We start from the raw sequence: 14990 nt of genomic DNA on the forward strand, positions 1-14990 counted from the left end.
GGTGAATTCTATCAAACATTTAGAGAAGAGTTAACACCTATCCTTCTGAAACTATTCCAAAAAACTGCAGAGGAAGGAACACTTCCCAACTCATTCTATGAGGCCACCATCACCCTGATACCAAAACCAGATAAAGATACCACAAAAAAGAAAATTACAGGCCAATATCATGGATGAACATGGACGCAGAAATCCTCAACAAAATACTAGCAAACAGAATCTGACAATACATGAAAAGGATCATAAGCCATGATCAAGTGGGATTTATCCCAGGGATACAAGGATTTTTTAGTATCTACAAATCAATCAGTGTGATACACCACGTCAACAAATTGAAGAATAAAAACCATATGATCATCTCAATAGATGTAGAAAAAGCTTTTGACAAAATTCAACACCCACTTATGATAAAAACTCTCCCAAAAGTGTGCATAGAGGGAATCTACCTCAACATAATAAGGGCCATATATAACAAGCCTACAGCTAACATCATACTCAATGGTGAAAAGCTGAAAGCATTTCCTATAAGATCAGGAACAAGACGAGGATGTCCACTCTTGCCACTTTTATTCAACATAGTTTTGGAAGTCCTAGCCATGGCAGAGAAGAAAAAGAAGTAAAAGGAATCCAAACTGAGAAAGAAGAAGTAAAACTATCACTGTTTGCAGATGACATGATACTATACATAGAGAATCCTAAAGATGCTACCAGAAAACTACTAGAGCTCATCAATGAATTCAGTAAAGTTGCAGGATACAAAATAAATACACAGAAGTCTGTTGCATTTCTATACACTAACAATGAAAGATCAGAAAGAGAAATTAAAGAAACAATACCATTTACCATCACATCAAAAAGAGTAAAATACCTAGGAATAAACCTACCTAAGGAGGCAAAAGATCTGTACTCAGAAAACTATAAGATGCTGATGAAAGAAACTGAGGATGACACAAACAGGTGGAAAGATATACCATGTTCTTGGATTGGTAGAAATATTGTCAAAATTGTCAAAATGTCAAAATTGTCAAAATATTATCATATTGTCAAAATGACTGTACTGCCCAAGGCAATCTACAAATGCAATCCCTATCAAATTACCAATGGCATTTTCCATTGAATTAGAACAAAAAATCTTAAAATTTTTATGCAGACACAAAAGACCCTGAATAGCCAAAGCAATCTTCAGAAAGAAAAATGGAGCTGGAGGAATCAGGCTCCCTGACTTCAGACTATACTACAAAGCTACAGTCATCAGAACAGTGTGGTACTGGCACAAAAACAGAAATACAGATCAGTGGAATAGGATAGAAAGCCCAGAAATAAACCCACACCACTTAATCTACAACAAAGGAGTCAAGACTATACAATGGAGGAAAGACAGTCTCTTCAGTAAATGGTGCTCGGAAAACTGGACAGCTACATGTAAAAAAATGAAATTAGAACATTCTTTAACACCATACATAAAAATTAACTCAAAATGGATTATGGACCTAAATGTAAGATCGGATACTAGAACACTCTTAGAGGAAAACAGGCAGAACACTCTTTGGCATAAATTGCAGCAATATCTTTTTGCATCCGTCTCCTAGAGTAATGGAAATAAAAACAAAAATAAACAAATGGGACCTAATGAAACTCAGAAGCCTTTGCACAGCAAAGGAAACCATAAACAAAACGAAAAGACAACCCACAGAATGGGAGAAAATATTTGCAAACAATGCAACTGACAAGGAGTTAATCTCCAAAATTTACAAACAGCTCATGGGCTCAATATCAAAAAAACAACCCAGTCAAAAAATGGGCAGAAGACCTAAATAGACGTTTCTCCAAAAAGACATACAGATGGACAAGAGGCACATGAAAAGATGCTCAATGTCACTAAAAATTAGAGAAATGCAAATCAAAGCTACAATAAGGTATCACCTCACATCAGTCAGAATGGCCATCATCAAGAAGTCTACAAACAAATGCTGGAGAGGGTGTGGAGAGAAGGGAATCCTCCTACACTGTTGGTGGGAATATAAATTGGTACAGCCTCTATGGAGGACCATATGGAGGTTCCTTAAGAAACTAAAAATAGAACTACCATATGATCCAACAATCCCACTCCTGGGCATATATCCATAGAAAAACATGGTTCAAAAGGATACATGCACCCCAATGTTCACTGCAGCACTGTTGACAATAGCCAACATATGGAAGCAACCTGAATGTCCATCAGCGGAGGAATAGATAAAGAAGATGTGGTACATATATACAATGGAATATTACTCAGCCATTAAAAAAGAATGAAATAATGCCATTTGCAGCAACATGGATGGACCTAGAGATTATCACAGTAAGTGAAGTAAGCCAGACAAAGAGAAATATATCATATCGCTTATATGCAGAATCCAAAAAATGATACAAGTGAAGTTATTTATGAAACAGGAACAGACACACAAACTTAGAGAACAAGCTTATGGTTACTGGGGGGAAGGGTAGAGGGGAGGGATAGATTGGGAGTTTGGGACTGACCTGTACACACTGCTATATTTAAAATAGATAACCAACAAGGACCTACTATATAGCACAGGGAACTCTGCTCAATACTCTAATAACCAAAATGGGAACAGAATTTGAAAAAGAATAGATACACGTATATGTAGAACTGAATCACTCTGCTGTACACCTGAAACTAACAACATTGTTAATCAACTATACTCCAATATAAAATAAAATTTTTTTAGAGTTAATAAAAGATTTAGCATGAAAAATAATTCAGTGTTATTTTAAAACCTAATAAACAAAACAAAAAACCCAAAGCTAGATGTTTTGTGGGATTATCTCTTGGGTGCATGTCTTAAATGTTGGGGTACCAGATGTGTAGTTCAAACCATTTGCTCCTCAGGGAGAAGCTTAAAGTTGTGAGTTCCTTCCTGATTTTGGGTTGCTGTGCTGGAGATGGGTTTATGGCAAGGTTATGTCTCAGCCTCTCCCACCCATTTCCATGTGGGTTTTTTCTTGTGTAGAAGTCACTCAGGTAGTTTTTAGGTTTCCTTCAGAGAAAACTGTTCCATATGCAATTGTGGATTTGGTGTGTCCATGGGAGGAGGTGAGTTCAGGATTCTCCTATGTCACCATCTTGAATCAGAACTTGGTAAACTTTTTTTAACTTTTTATTTTATATTGGAGTATAGCCAATCAACAATGTTCTGATAGTTTCAGGTGCACAGCAAAGCGACTCAGCCATACATATAAATGTATCCATTCTCCCCTAAACTCCCCTCCCATCCAGGCTGCCACATAACATTAAGCAGAGTTCCCTGTGCTATACAGTAGATCCTTGTTGGTTATCCATTTTAAATATAGCAGTGTGTATATGTCAACCCCAAACTCCCTAACTATCCCTCCCCACCCTTCCCCCCTGGTAACCATAAGTTCATTCTCTAAGTCTGTGAGTCTGTTTCTGTTTTGTAAATAAGTTCATTTGTATCATTTATTTTTAGAATCCACATATAATCAATACCATACAATATTTCTCTTTCTCTTTCTGACTTCACTCAGTATAACAATCTCTAGGTCCATCCATGTTGCTGCAAATGACATTATTTCATTCTCTTTAATGGCTGAGTAATATTCCATAGTATACATGTATCACATCTTCTTTATCCATTCCTCTTTCGATGGACATTTAGGTTGCTTCTATGTCTTGGCTATTGTAAACAGTGCTGCAATGAACATTATTTTCGATATAACTTAAAATACAGTCAAGCTACCAATCTGATTTATAGGTTAAATTTGTTTGTTGTTGTTGAATATTCCATTTATAGCATATTATCAAAATGAAAGAACATAGATAACAATCTAAATCTACTCCTACCATTTCCAAGTTGTTTACTCAGTCACCAAACTGTATTGCCTGAGTTCCATAAAATCCTAAATAAAGGTTAAAAATGCCCATTTACAATAAGATACTTATCTGTGTAAGGGAGTGTCTCATGGTCAGGCAAACTACTTGGGAAACAAAATTATAATCACAGCGTTGCTTGGAAGCATGGAATCGATTGAAGGAGTCTTATTATTACTAATAACGGGAGGCATCATTAACAGAGCAGTTAGTATAGTTCAGGCTCTATGCTAAGTGCTTAATGTGCATTTTCTCACTGCATCTTCACATCCACTCTATGAGGTAGGCAATGTTATTATCACAATTTTACTGATGAGGAAACTAAGGTTTTGGATTATTAAATAACCTTTTCAAGCTCATATAACTAATAAAGCAGCACAGCCTGGCTGTAAATCCATGCTAAGTCTTCAGAGCCCACACTGAACCCGATGCCATACCCCTCACCTTGAAATTTCAAGAATACAGTTAATAAAAGGCCATTTATATTTTAAGACTCCTCTCATTTTAAACCCTATTCTCCTATTCCAGTTTGTTCACTTCAGTGACAAGTCATGTTATCGTAATGACATAAACGAGAAAGAAGAGGCCACAATGAAAAAAGTTCCCTGAAATGTCCCAAAACAGTAAACTTAGTAATTATTTACCAGGACAGGAAAAATATGAGGCACACATTAAATAGTTTCCTTCAGAAAAGGTTAAAATGAAATCTAAAAGTTTTGACATTTACCAACAACATTTTTACCTCAAACATTAAGTTCTATCTGACCCAAGTTGCCTTTAACTTTTTCCTGATTCTTGACTCTTCATTATTTTCCTCAAGAGAAGGAATTTTTAAATTCCACATTTCCTTCTCACTTTTTCAATTTAGGTCAACTATGTAAACCTCCATTTTAATTTGTTCCTCTTTTGCCTTAAAAAAAAATAGGTTCCATTTATATTTATTCCTACTACAGCTGACCTTTGAACAATGCAAGGTTAGGGACTTCGACCCTCCACACAGTTGAAAATCCACATATAGCTTTACGGTTGGCCCTCTCTGCACTGGCAGATTCAACCAACCATGGACTGTGCAGTACTGTAGTACATATTTAGTGAAAAAACAAAACAAAACAAAAACCAATTCCCTTCCCCGCCCCCAACACACACATATAAGTGTATCCACACAGTTCAAACTCATGTTGTTCAAGGGTCATACGTATCCTTTGATCTTCAGGGAGTACCCAACCATAATCAGTCATAATTTAGTAAACTGATTCTGCATTTATTCATTGAATTTCAATGGCATTCTTTTTTGAAGAGAGATTTCCATTATGTCCTTCTTAGGAAGTCCTGTGATACATTAGAATCCCAGCTCCCAAGTCACTAAACATTCCCAAGCCTCAATTCCATCACCTATAATATGGGGATAATATGTATACCTTCCAGGATTGTTGTGAAGATCAAACACAAGTAACAGAACAGGAGGCTCAACGAATATTAATCCTTTCTTAATCCTTCTCTTTCTTCTTATTTGGATAAGAAAAATGATACAAAGGAAAAGAAAGACTAGCTATATAAGTTTGAAGTTGATACAGAAATACTGGATAAGTTGCTGGGATCTCAGTTCATCTTTGTTCCACAAGAGCAAGAATACGTGAAGGAGGAAGCTATGCTTATTTCTTCCTTCCTTAGGTCTCTGAACTAACTTATAGTCTTCCTGCCACTTTGAAAGTCTGTGCATTTGAGCAAGATAGCTTGTAGTACTGGCAGTATGTGTGTTGGCATCTTTTGTATTTTTCATTGTCTTCAAAACCAACCAAATCAAACAAAACCAACCCAAACTCATAAAAAATTAAGCTATCTTTGAAATTGACTTTACACCAAAGATTCAGGATGCTAAGGCAGAAGACACCAAGAAAAAAAATGTCACGGTACCTTAAAAAAAATTTAGCAAACAGTAATCAAAACAGCATGGTACTGGCACAAAAACAGACATATGGATCAATGGAAGAGAATAGAGAGCCCAGAAATAAACCCACACACCTATGGTCAATCTTTGACAAAGGAGGCAAGAATATACAATGGACAAAAGACAGTCTCTTCAGCAAGTGGTATTGGGAAAGCTGGACTGCTGCACGTAAACCAATGAAGTTAGAGTACACTGTTACACCATACACAAAAATAAACTCAGAATGGCTTAAAGACTTAAATATAAGACACGACACCATAAAGCTCCTAGAAGAGAACATAGGCAAAACATGCTCTGACATAAATCAAAGCAATGTTTTCATAGGTCAGTCTCCCAAGGCAATAGAAATAAAAACAAAAATAAACAGGACCTAATCAAATTTATAAGCTTTTGCACAGCAAAGGAAACCATAAACAAAATGAAAAGACAACCTACGGACTGAGAGAAAATATTTACAAACTATGCGACTGACAAGGGATTAATCTCCAAAATAAACAGCTCATACAATTCAATTAAAAGAAAAAAAACCCAATCCAAAAATGGGCAGAACACCTAAATAGTTCTCCAAAGAAAACATACAGATGGCTAATAGGCACTTGAAAAGATACTTAACATCGCTAATTATTAGAGAAATGCAAATCAAAACTACAGTGAGGTATTATCTCACACTAGTCAGAATGGCCATCATTAAAAAGTCCACAAATAACAAGTGCTGGAGAGGGTGTGGAGAAAATGGAACCCTCCTACACTGTTGGTGGGAATGTAAGTTGGTGCAGCCACTAATCGAAAACACGATGGAGGTCCCTCAAAAACCTAAAAATAGAATCACCATATTATCCAGCAATCCACTCCAGGGCATATATCCAGACAAAACTATAATTCAAAAAGATCCATGCACCCCTATGTTCATAGCAGCACCGTTCACAAAGGCCAAAACATGGAAACAACCTAAAATGTCCATCGACAGATGAATGGATAAAGAAGATGTAGTACATACATACAACGGAATACTACTCAGCGATAAAAAAGAATGAAATAATGTCATTTGCAGCAACGTGGATGTACCTTGAGATTATCATATTAAGTGAAGTCAGAAAGAGAAAGACAAATACCATGTGATATCACTATATGTAGAATCTAAAATATGCCACAAATGAACATATCTACGAAACAGAAACAGACTCACAGACATAGAAAACAGACTGTGTTTGCCAAGGGGGAGGGGGTGGGAGAGGGATGGATTGGGGATTTGGGATTAGCAGACGCAAACTATTATGTATAGAATGGATAAACAACAAGGTCCTACTGTATAGCACAGGGAACTATATTCAATATCCTGTGATAAACCATAATGGAAAAGAACATGAAAAAGAATATGCATATATATTCAGATATATATATATATATATATATAGCGCTGTACAGCAGAAATTAAGACAACTTATAAATCAACTATACTTCAAATTTAAAAAAATTTGCAAATTCCTTCTTGGCTGGAATTGGTTGTTACACTTTAACAGGACAGATTTGAATTTTTTTGACAGTCTATGAACAGTGTTTTTGGATGGCCTTAGGTACCCACACAACACCCCTATATCATGTGTCAAACTAAACAAAGATTTCCAGGGACTGGTAGTCTGGCTATCCTCAAACATGGGAAAAGGAAGAGTAATTTGGAGTCAGGTCGATTGCCAAAAGTCTTCATATTCCAGTTTTGACTCTCATTCAATGTCCTCTAAAGATTAAAAGATTCATTTCTGTATGACCCTTAGCCAAACCTAGAGACAACTGTTCAAGCTGGGAATATCTGAATATCACTCTGTTACTGAACAAACACAGACCATGCTTAAATACAGAATTTCTATTAGAGGAAAACCCCATAGCACCAGCCAAATATAAGCTGTCTTTGGATCTTATACGTCTTTTCAATATTCTGTCCAGGCACCACCAAACTTTTCACTTAGAAGGAAGTGATTGTTTTACCAGAAGAGATTATTTATTTCTATATGCTGAAATCAAAAATTGAAAAAAGACCAGTAGATCCAAAGAGATGCAGAGACAGCCAGCACTATGACATCAGGAGAACATAAAGCAAAATTTTGAAAAAAGCTCAGATAATAAGCAAAGGAGAATAAAATCTGAGACTTAAATTTTGTGGCCACATCTGGAAATGAGGGGGAGAAATGTAAAGCTCTCCTTCCCTTGGGGATGTATCAAGCTCCGTGGATGAAAAGCCCGTGCTGGGCAAGGACTGGCCATAGCACAGAGTCTGAGCCGGTGGTACTCGGGAGACTGTTCACTCCCATGTCCCCACCTTATGATTATAGCTGCCACTGACTTTGGATCTGATAACAGATGCGTATCTGTGTCTCACAGGCTTCTGGAACTCAACACATACCAGATTCTCTCAGGTCCAGGTTGCTTAGGTTTCTGGATGCTGTGGGCCATCCCCCAAACCTCTGGGTTCAGATCTGCTCTGAGGAGTTCAAGGGAGAGAACAGCAGCAGGTAATATCAGGTCTTGCTCATCTTTGCTTCTCCCCAGAGAGGGAACAAGCAGGACATTCCAGGTCCCTAGAATTCACACTCGCCTTAATGTCTGCCTTACCCTCATCCCAACAGGAGCCTAGTCAACCCTCTAAGCATGACAACACAGCACCAAAGGACCTGAGTTTAGATTGAAGTTGGCAGTGAGATTTAATTGAAAGAATGACCCCATCGGAGCCTTAGAACAAGCTGGGGTGAGACAAGGCATATGCTATTACTCCCAGCTATCAGTTGACTAAAACCATTCGAGACAAGTGGCTTGCAAAGTTTCACACAGGGGCAGATGACAGAACAGCTTAGGCCTTACCCAGGCTCCTGCCATCTAGGCCTCGTCCTTCCTTCCCAGACAAGGTAGGCCAGAGACTTTGACCCATCTGGAAATCTCAGAGACCATCTTAGCAAGTGGTGACACTGAACCAGTGAATGTGATGCAGCTTGACAAACATCAGTGATTTTCTTAAACCAGAGCAATAGCGGTAAAAAGATGTTTGCTTCCATTACTCACAATCAGAGATACTCTTTGCCTTCCTATTGGGCACCAATAAGGAGAGAACCTCTCTATCAAGTAACAGTAACCACACTGTATCAGTGTTTTGAAATAGGGTATCATTATTAAACTAGAAAACAAAAACAAAAACAAAAACAAAACAAAACCCTGTCTTAAACCACAGGGGGCAGGGTTGATGTGTTAATATATGCATATGTTTTTTTAAGTAAGCTGTGCACATCTGATTATAGGGACAGGTAGATGTATGAATATTCTTTATAAAACCTAGTTAAATGGACTTGTAAGCACTTTAAATTAATAAATAACAATGGTTAGGCTGTAACTCGTATGTTATTTAACAGTTTACAAAGCTCCTTCACTGGCAATGTTATTTCAGCAGGATACTTCAGAGCCCACCTTAATTCAGGGCTCAGTAAATAACCTTTCCAGCTAGACTGAAATTCTGAAGATAGCAGTGCAGTTCGTGGAGTGTATTTTGTGTTCAGTTGCACTCCCATGCTGATGCTTCTGAAGGAGGAATTTTAGAAAAGGACAGAGTACACACTAAAAGATTGATATAGGTAGAAATACAGTCAAAGTAGAAATGTGCCTCATGAGAAAAGTCAAGTAGAGACATACCAGAATACAAAGTCTGGTGCCATAATGAAAAAGGAAAAAGGCCCAATAATAAGCTTAATAAAAATTATTAAGATGCTGGTGAAAAAAAAAGATGACATTTTGTAATCTCCCCCATCAACCTACCCCATAAATGTCTCAGCCAGTTAGATGCAGCCCTGCCAATTCAAAAATAATCTTTGTGTACTTGTGTCATGGGGGTGAAGAGGTTGGGAGTCAAGCATGAAAGGGGGAAGAAGTAGCCATGTCAGGGATGTGTGGCCAAGGGAAGCTCCCAATTGTCCTTGCACTCAGCCCTGTACCCCTCTGCTTCTGACTTTTCCCTGCCTCAACTGTCTCCATCTCTTTTCAGCAGGTGGGAAGCTTTGGTGTGAAGCGTGCAGAAAATCCAGGAATTATGTAATTATGCAGCAGGCCCATGATGCAAACCTCTTCAACACAAACACACATCCTGCACTTTGGCTTGATGTGGTAGCATAACTGTCGCCCTAATTCCTGATACCTTTCTCCCCCGCAAGCCATTCTGAATGGAGAAAAACAACTAACCCGGTCAATGCAGAAGAGCCTTCCACACCCTGCCCAGGATTCCATCATCATCACAAGCAATGTGTTGCTCTAGTACAATGGTTTTCGAAGAGTAGTCCCTGGACCGGCTGCGTCAGCATCACCAGGGAAGATGTTAATCATTCCAGACCCACTAAATCAGAAACTCTGGGGATGGGGCCTGGCAATCTCATTTTAACAAACCCTCCTGGTGAGTCTGCTGCACCTGTTTGAGAAGGACCACTCTTGTCACATTAAGTCTGCTTATCTGTGATAAAGGCCAGACAGCCATCAAAAGACAGGCTGCGGGCTTCCCTGGTGGTGCAGTGGTTGAGAGTCCGCCTGCCGATGCAGGGGACACGGGTTCGTGAGCCATGGCCGCTGGGCCTGCGCGTCTGGCGCCTGTGCTCCGCAGCGGGAGAGGCCGCAACAGTGAGAGGCCTGGGTACCGCAAAAAAAAAAAAAAAAGAATTATAAAAAAACAAAACAAAACAAAAAAAACAGGCTGCAAAGACTCCCAATGCCAGGTCATTTGGCAGAGTTGAGGCGTGGGAGGGGTTGAAGCTAACGGTGCTAGGTTACCACCCCAGTTCTAGAAAAAATGTAAAATGGCATGTCCAAAGTTCTCTGGTCTGTGATATTATATGGCAAGTGACAAGCAAACTTGGCTTCTTTCTAAATGGGTGATAATGTAACAGAGTAACAGCCTGTTTTCCTGATCTTTTGCCAGATTTCCAGGTCATTCACCTTGTAAAATTAGAAGTACCCTGGATTTTACACCCGCATATTAAAGTAACACACATCATGCTTTCTCTTATATGAACAGATAGGTGCTGCATTTCTCACAGGCTGCGGATGTTCACGCAGAGAGAATTCTGAACCATTGTTCTGGTACTAAAAATGAGGCTATACCTAGAAAACATAAATAGGGGCTTGCGTTTTCTCAACCCAGAGGGTTTGCCAAATGCTATATTTTGTGTTAACAGGAATTAATAAGAAAATCTTACAAACCTATGTGCACCTGTTTTATATAGTCAATCAGTGAGTCTTTGTTTTCGTTCCAGAAGCTTGGAAGCTTCTCCTTGCGAGGATATTTACAGCATGACAGCTCCAACGTAATTTCAAAACACTGGGCCCAGATGTAGTTGTAATCTTGCATTCCACCTAAACACAAGCATATTTAATTTTTTTAAAGGTCTGAAATTGGAGTGAAACCAAGTATCACGTACCTTGGGGACAGGTGAATCAGACGGTTGTAATGAAAGTACATGTAAACAGGAAAAGATGAATTTGACATATTAGCAAGTACAATTAGAGCTTGACATTTTATTATCCAGACATGACAAAGCAATCCTAAATACTCCCATATGGGTGACTGAATCAGAGCTGACTGATGTTTAGCTGTGCATCAAAATTAAGTGAGGGATAGAGAAAGGGTCCTTTTTAAAAATCACAATTACAAAAAGGATTCTTGAAGGGTTTCCCTGGTGGCGCAGTGGTTAAGAATCCGCCTGCCAATGCATGGGACACAGGTTCAATCCCTGGTCTGGGAAGATCCCACATGCCGCGGAGCAACTAAGCCCGTGTGCCACAACCACTGAGCCTGCGCTCTAGAGCCCACAAGTCACAACTACTGAAGCCTGTGTGCCTAGAGCCTGTGCTCCACAACAAGAGAAGCCACCACAATGAGAAGCCCGCACACCACAACGAAGAGTAGCCCCTGCTCGCCACAACTAGAGAAAGCCCATGCACAGCAACAAGACCCAACGCAGCCAAAAATAAATAAATAAATTTATTTTTTTAAAAAAAAGGATTCTTCAAGTTACATTTCTTCCTAAATTACATTTTAAACAGATATAAACTAGAGTGAGATTTCTTTTAAAATATTTCTACAAACCATTCATAAACACATTTATTCTGTAAAGCTAAGTATATGAATTTGGAGGAATAATAATGGCCAGTGTTTACTGAGTGTTTGCTCTTGCTAGGTACTGTTTGAAGAGCTTCATCATCCACTCATTTAATCCTCACAGTAATTATCACTCGTATTTTACAGATGAGGAAGCTTAATCACAAATGGTAGGTCATGTGCCCAGGGATTCTTGCCAGTGAATGGCTGAGACTAGAGCACAGCCCATCTTCCTAGCGCCCCCATGCTCTCAGCCATCACACCGCACTGAGTTTGGGGATGAGAGGGAAGGTGCCATGTGATTCTCAGGGAGCAGGGGAAGACCCAGGCCCCTGATACTTCTGGGGTTACCACTGCCCATGCTCACTTTCTAGTTCTTACCTCTCAACACCCTATTTTCAAAGGGTTATAACCGTATTTTATTTTCTAAGATGCAAAACTTTTCATATTTTAAAACCTCTGAATTGGGAAGTATCTTAAATTTGATGGCTGAATAACATCATTGGGTTATTAGTTTGGCTGGAAACTTTTTCTTTCTTGGTGGGACATGTTTTACAATCAGTGGCATCTTGGATTTGAAGAAATATGGTAACTTTGAAGGAAGTAGTCTCTGCCAGGTTTTAATTAGTTATACTTGATACCTGCCCAGTGAAATATGTATTCTCAGTTTCATCAGGGTATTTGGGAAGTAATGAAGTAAAAAAAAATTTATGCTCATAAAATGGTCAAAATACTATGTAAACATTGAGTAATATCTATGTACATACAGATTTTAGCCAGGAAGAATTACTCTGTCCTTTCTTTTCCTTTACTTACAAGTTTTGTATTTCTCTCTGACCTCATTTTCACCAAGAAATAGAAGAAGGAAAAAAGGAAGAGAGAAATGAAACAAAACAAAAGCCCTTGGCTGGATGGCTGTGTCTCAGGTAGAAAGAAGTTAAATGGCAAAACAGGTGTGCAAAGCACGCTGGATGGAGAATACCAAGTGCGGAGAGTGTGTGCCACTCCAGATAATGCCAGTCAGGCCTGGCCGAAAAAACCTCCAGGCTGAACCAGAATGCTCTGTTCTAAAAGCCTCAAAGTTTCTGGTTCTTCCCTCTTTTTTTCTCACAGGGATACACAGCTGACACAGGCACACTTGGGAACAACTCCCAATAGCAAAATTAGGTTCCTAGTTAATCTCCCACACATCTGGATCTGTCTTGAGAGTTACAGACAATGCACATGAAGGACAGCACTGCCACTGGGCAGGAGGGGGCCCTCTCCTCCCTATGGAGAGTAGTGAGCGGGGACTAGGCTGCAGCCCTGCGGTGGGAGTGGGGAGGCTGTCTCTCAGACATCGGAGAGAAGTCTGGGATGTTCTGGTATCTGGCTGGTCCTGGTTCCTCTCACTTGTGGTCTATGCTTATTTATATTATCTGGAAAGCTGGCAGAGACCTGCCCAGACACAGAAGTCCCAGCTTGTGCAAGACTACTTGACAGCCTGTGCATCCAAAGTGACAACTGAGGAAGTAGCCTGTGTGCAGAAATGCAGGATGGGGGTTGCTGTTGGTAGGGTCAGCTGACCAGTCTGGAAGGGGGCACTTTGCACTGAGGCAGTGGAAACCTGGTTCCAGCCCACTGTCTCCCCTCTCACCCTTCTGTCCTAGGTCCCTCCTATTCTCTGTCAATTTCCAGACTAGGACTCTGACACCCCTGGTCTGCTGCTTATATTATTCCTTCTGACAAGAACACCCCTCCGCCATGTTCCCTACATGGCCAGCTTCTCACTCCCTCCCTCGCCTGGCTGTCCTGTTCCAAGGGAGAAAAACTAGAGGGCTCTTTTGTTTAGCCTGCAAAGTGGTTTTAAAATTAGGAGGCTTCATGGAAATATCCAGCTTGCTTCACAAACTGGAAGATCTGGCAATATTGCCCCCCACTTCTGCATGGCAATAATTACCTTGTCCGAAGTAGCAGCTGTCCCCACTGGATGAGACATAAGCATTACATTTCTCTAAGGCCTTCACTACTCCCTGATGTATTTTGGATTTATACCCCTGTGATACACTGTACCTTTTCTAAATCTCTACTTTTAAAAAAATTTTACATTTTGTTTGGCTGCGTTGGGTCTTCCTTGCTGTGCGCGGGCTTTCTCTAGTTGCGGTGAGTGGAAGCTACTCTTCGATGCGGTGGCGGGCCTCTCATTACGGTGGCTCTCCTTGTTGCGGAGCACGGGCTCTAGGCGTGTGGGCTTCAGTAGCTGTGGCACGTGGGCTCAGTAGTTGTGGATTGCGGGCTCTAGAGCGCAGGCTCAGTAGTTGTGGTGCATGGGCTTAGTTGTTCCGTGCAACTAAGATGTGAGATCTTCCCAGACCAGGGCTCAAACCCGTGTCCCCTGCATTGGCAGGTGGATTCTTAACCACTGCACCACCAAGGGAAGCCCTAAATCTCTACTTTTATTCACATTACATGCCATCACAATTATTTATTTGTATGTTGCTCTTCTCTATTAAACTTGGGCTTAATATCTGTGTCCTGTTCATCTTTCTTGGCACAGTTCCCAGCTTCCAAGGTAAATGCTGAACCAGTGTCTGAACTCAGGAGGCTTTGGCAGTGGGGAACATGTCTGAGCATCTCTCAAATGATCAGTTCCCCTCGCTGCTCTGTGATATTAGCTGACAGAGACATGACTGAAAGGACTGCACTGTGCCTAACTTTTGGCAACTGCTGGGGTGAAGGCAGTAAGGAGAATAGCAGAACGAAGAGAAACTCACCTCTGAGTGGATACCAAAAGTATCCATTTACAATTCCACCAGGAAACTCTATTTTAGTTCTACATGGATTTCTTTTCCTCATGTCGGGATTTCTTGAAGCATAGGTACGTGCAAGATATTGAAAAACATCATCATCAGGGGTTAAGCTCCGAGAGTATAACGTTCCAGTGGCTGTACATGAAAGACAGACCAAGACCTTTTAGTTGAAGTTATAGTCGGAGGAAGCACACACCGTATTAGCACATACATCATCACATCACACACAAAGGCTCTAATTTC

General features: G+C 40.0%; 1 protein-coding gene across 1 annotated transcript in view; it reads right to left on the minus strand.

Annotated features, from left to right (window-relative positions):
* Positions 1 to 14990, minus strand: part of CPM (carboxypeptidase M) — a gene marked incomplete at its 3' end in the record, with an annotated part of 90869 nt that overhangs the window by 19089 nt on the left and 56790 nt on the right. The window contains exons 6-7 of the mRNA XM_079714343.1: positions 14712 to 14882; positions 11061 to 11213 (exon numbers count right to left, since the gene is read on the minus strand). Coding sequence (XP_079570469.1) covers positions 11061 to 11213; positions 14712 to 14882 — 324 coding nt within the window. The remainder of the gene's footprint in view (positions 1 to 11060; positions 11214 to 14711; positions 14883 to 14990) is intronic.

Source organism: Hyperoodon ampullatus (assembly GCF_949752795.1).
Source record: "Hyperoodon ampullatus genome assembly, chromosome: 11".
NCBI classification, from domain to species: Eukaryota; Metazoa; Chordata; class Mammalia; order Artiodactyla; family Ziphiidae; genus Hyperoodon; species Hyperoodon ampullatus.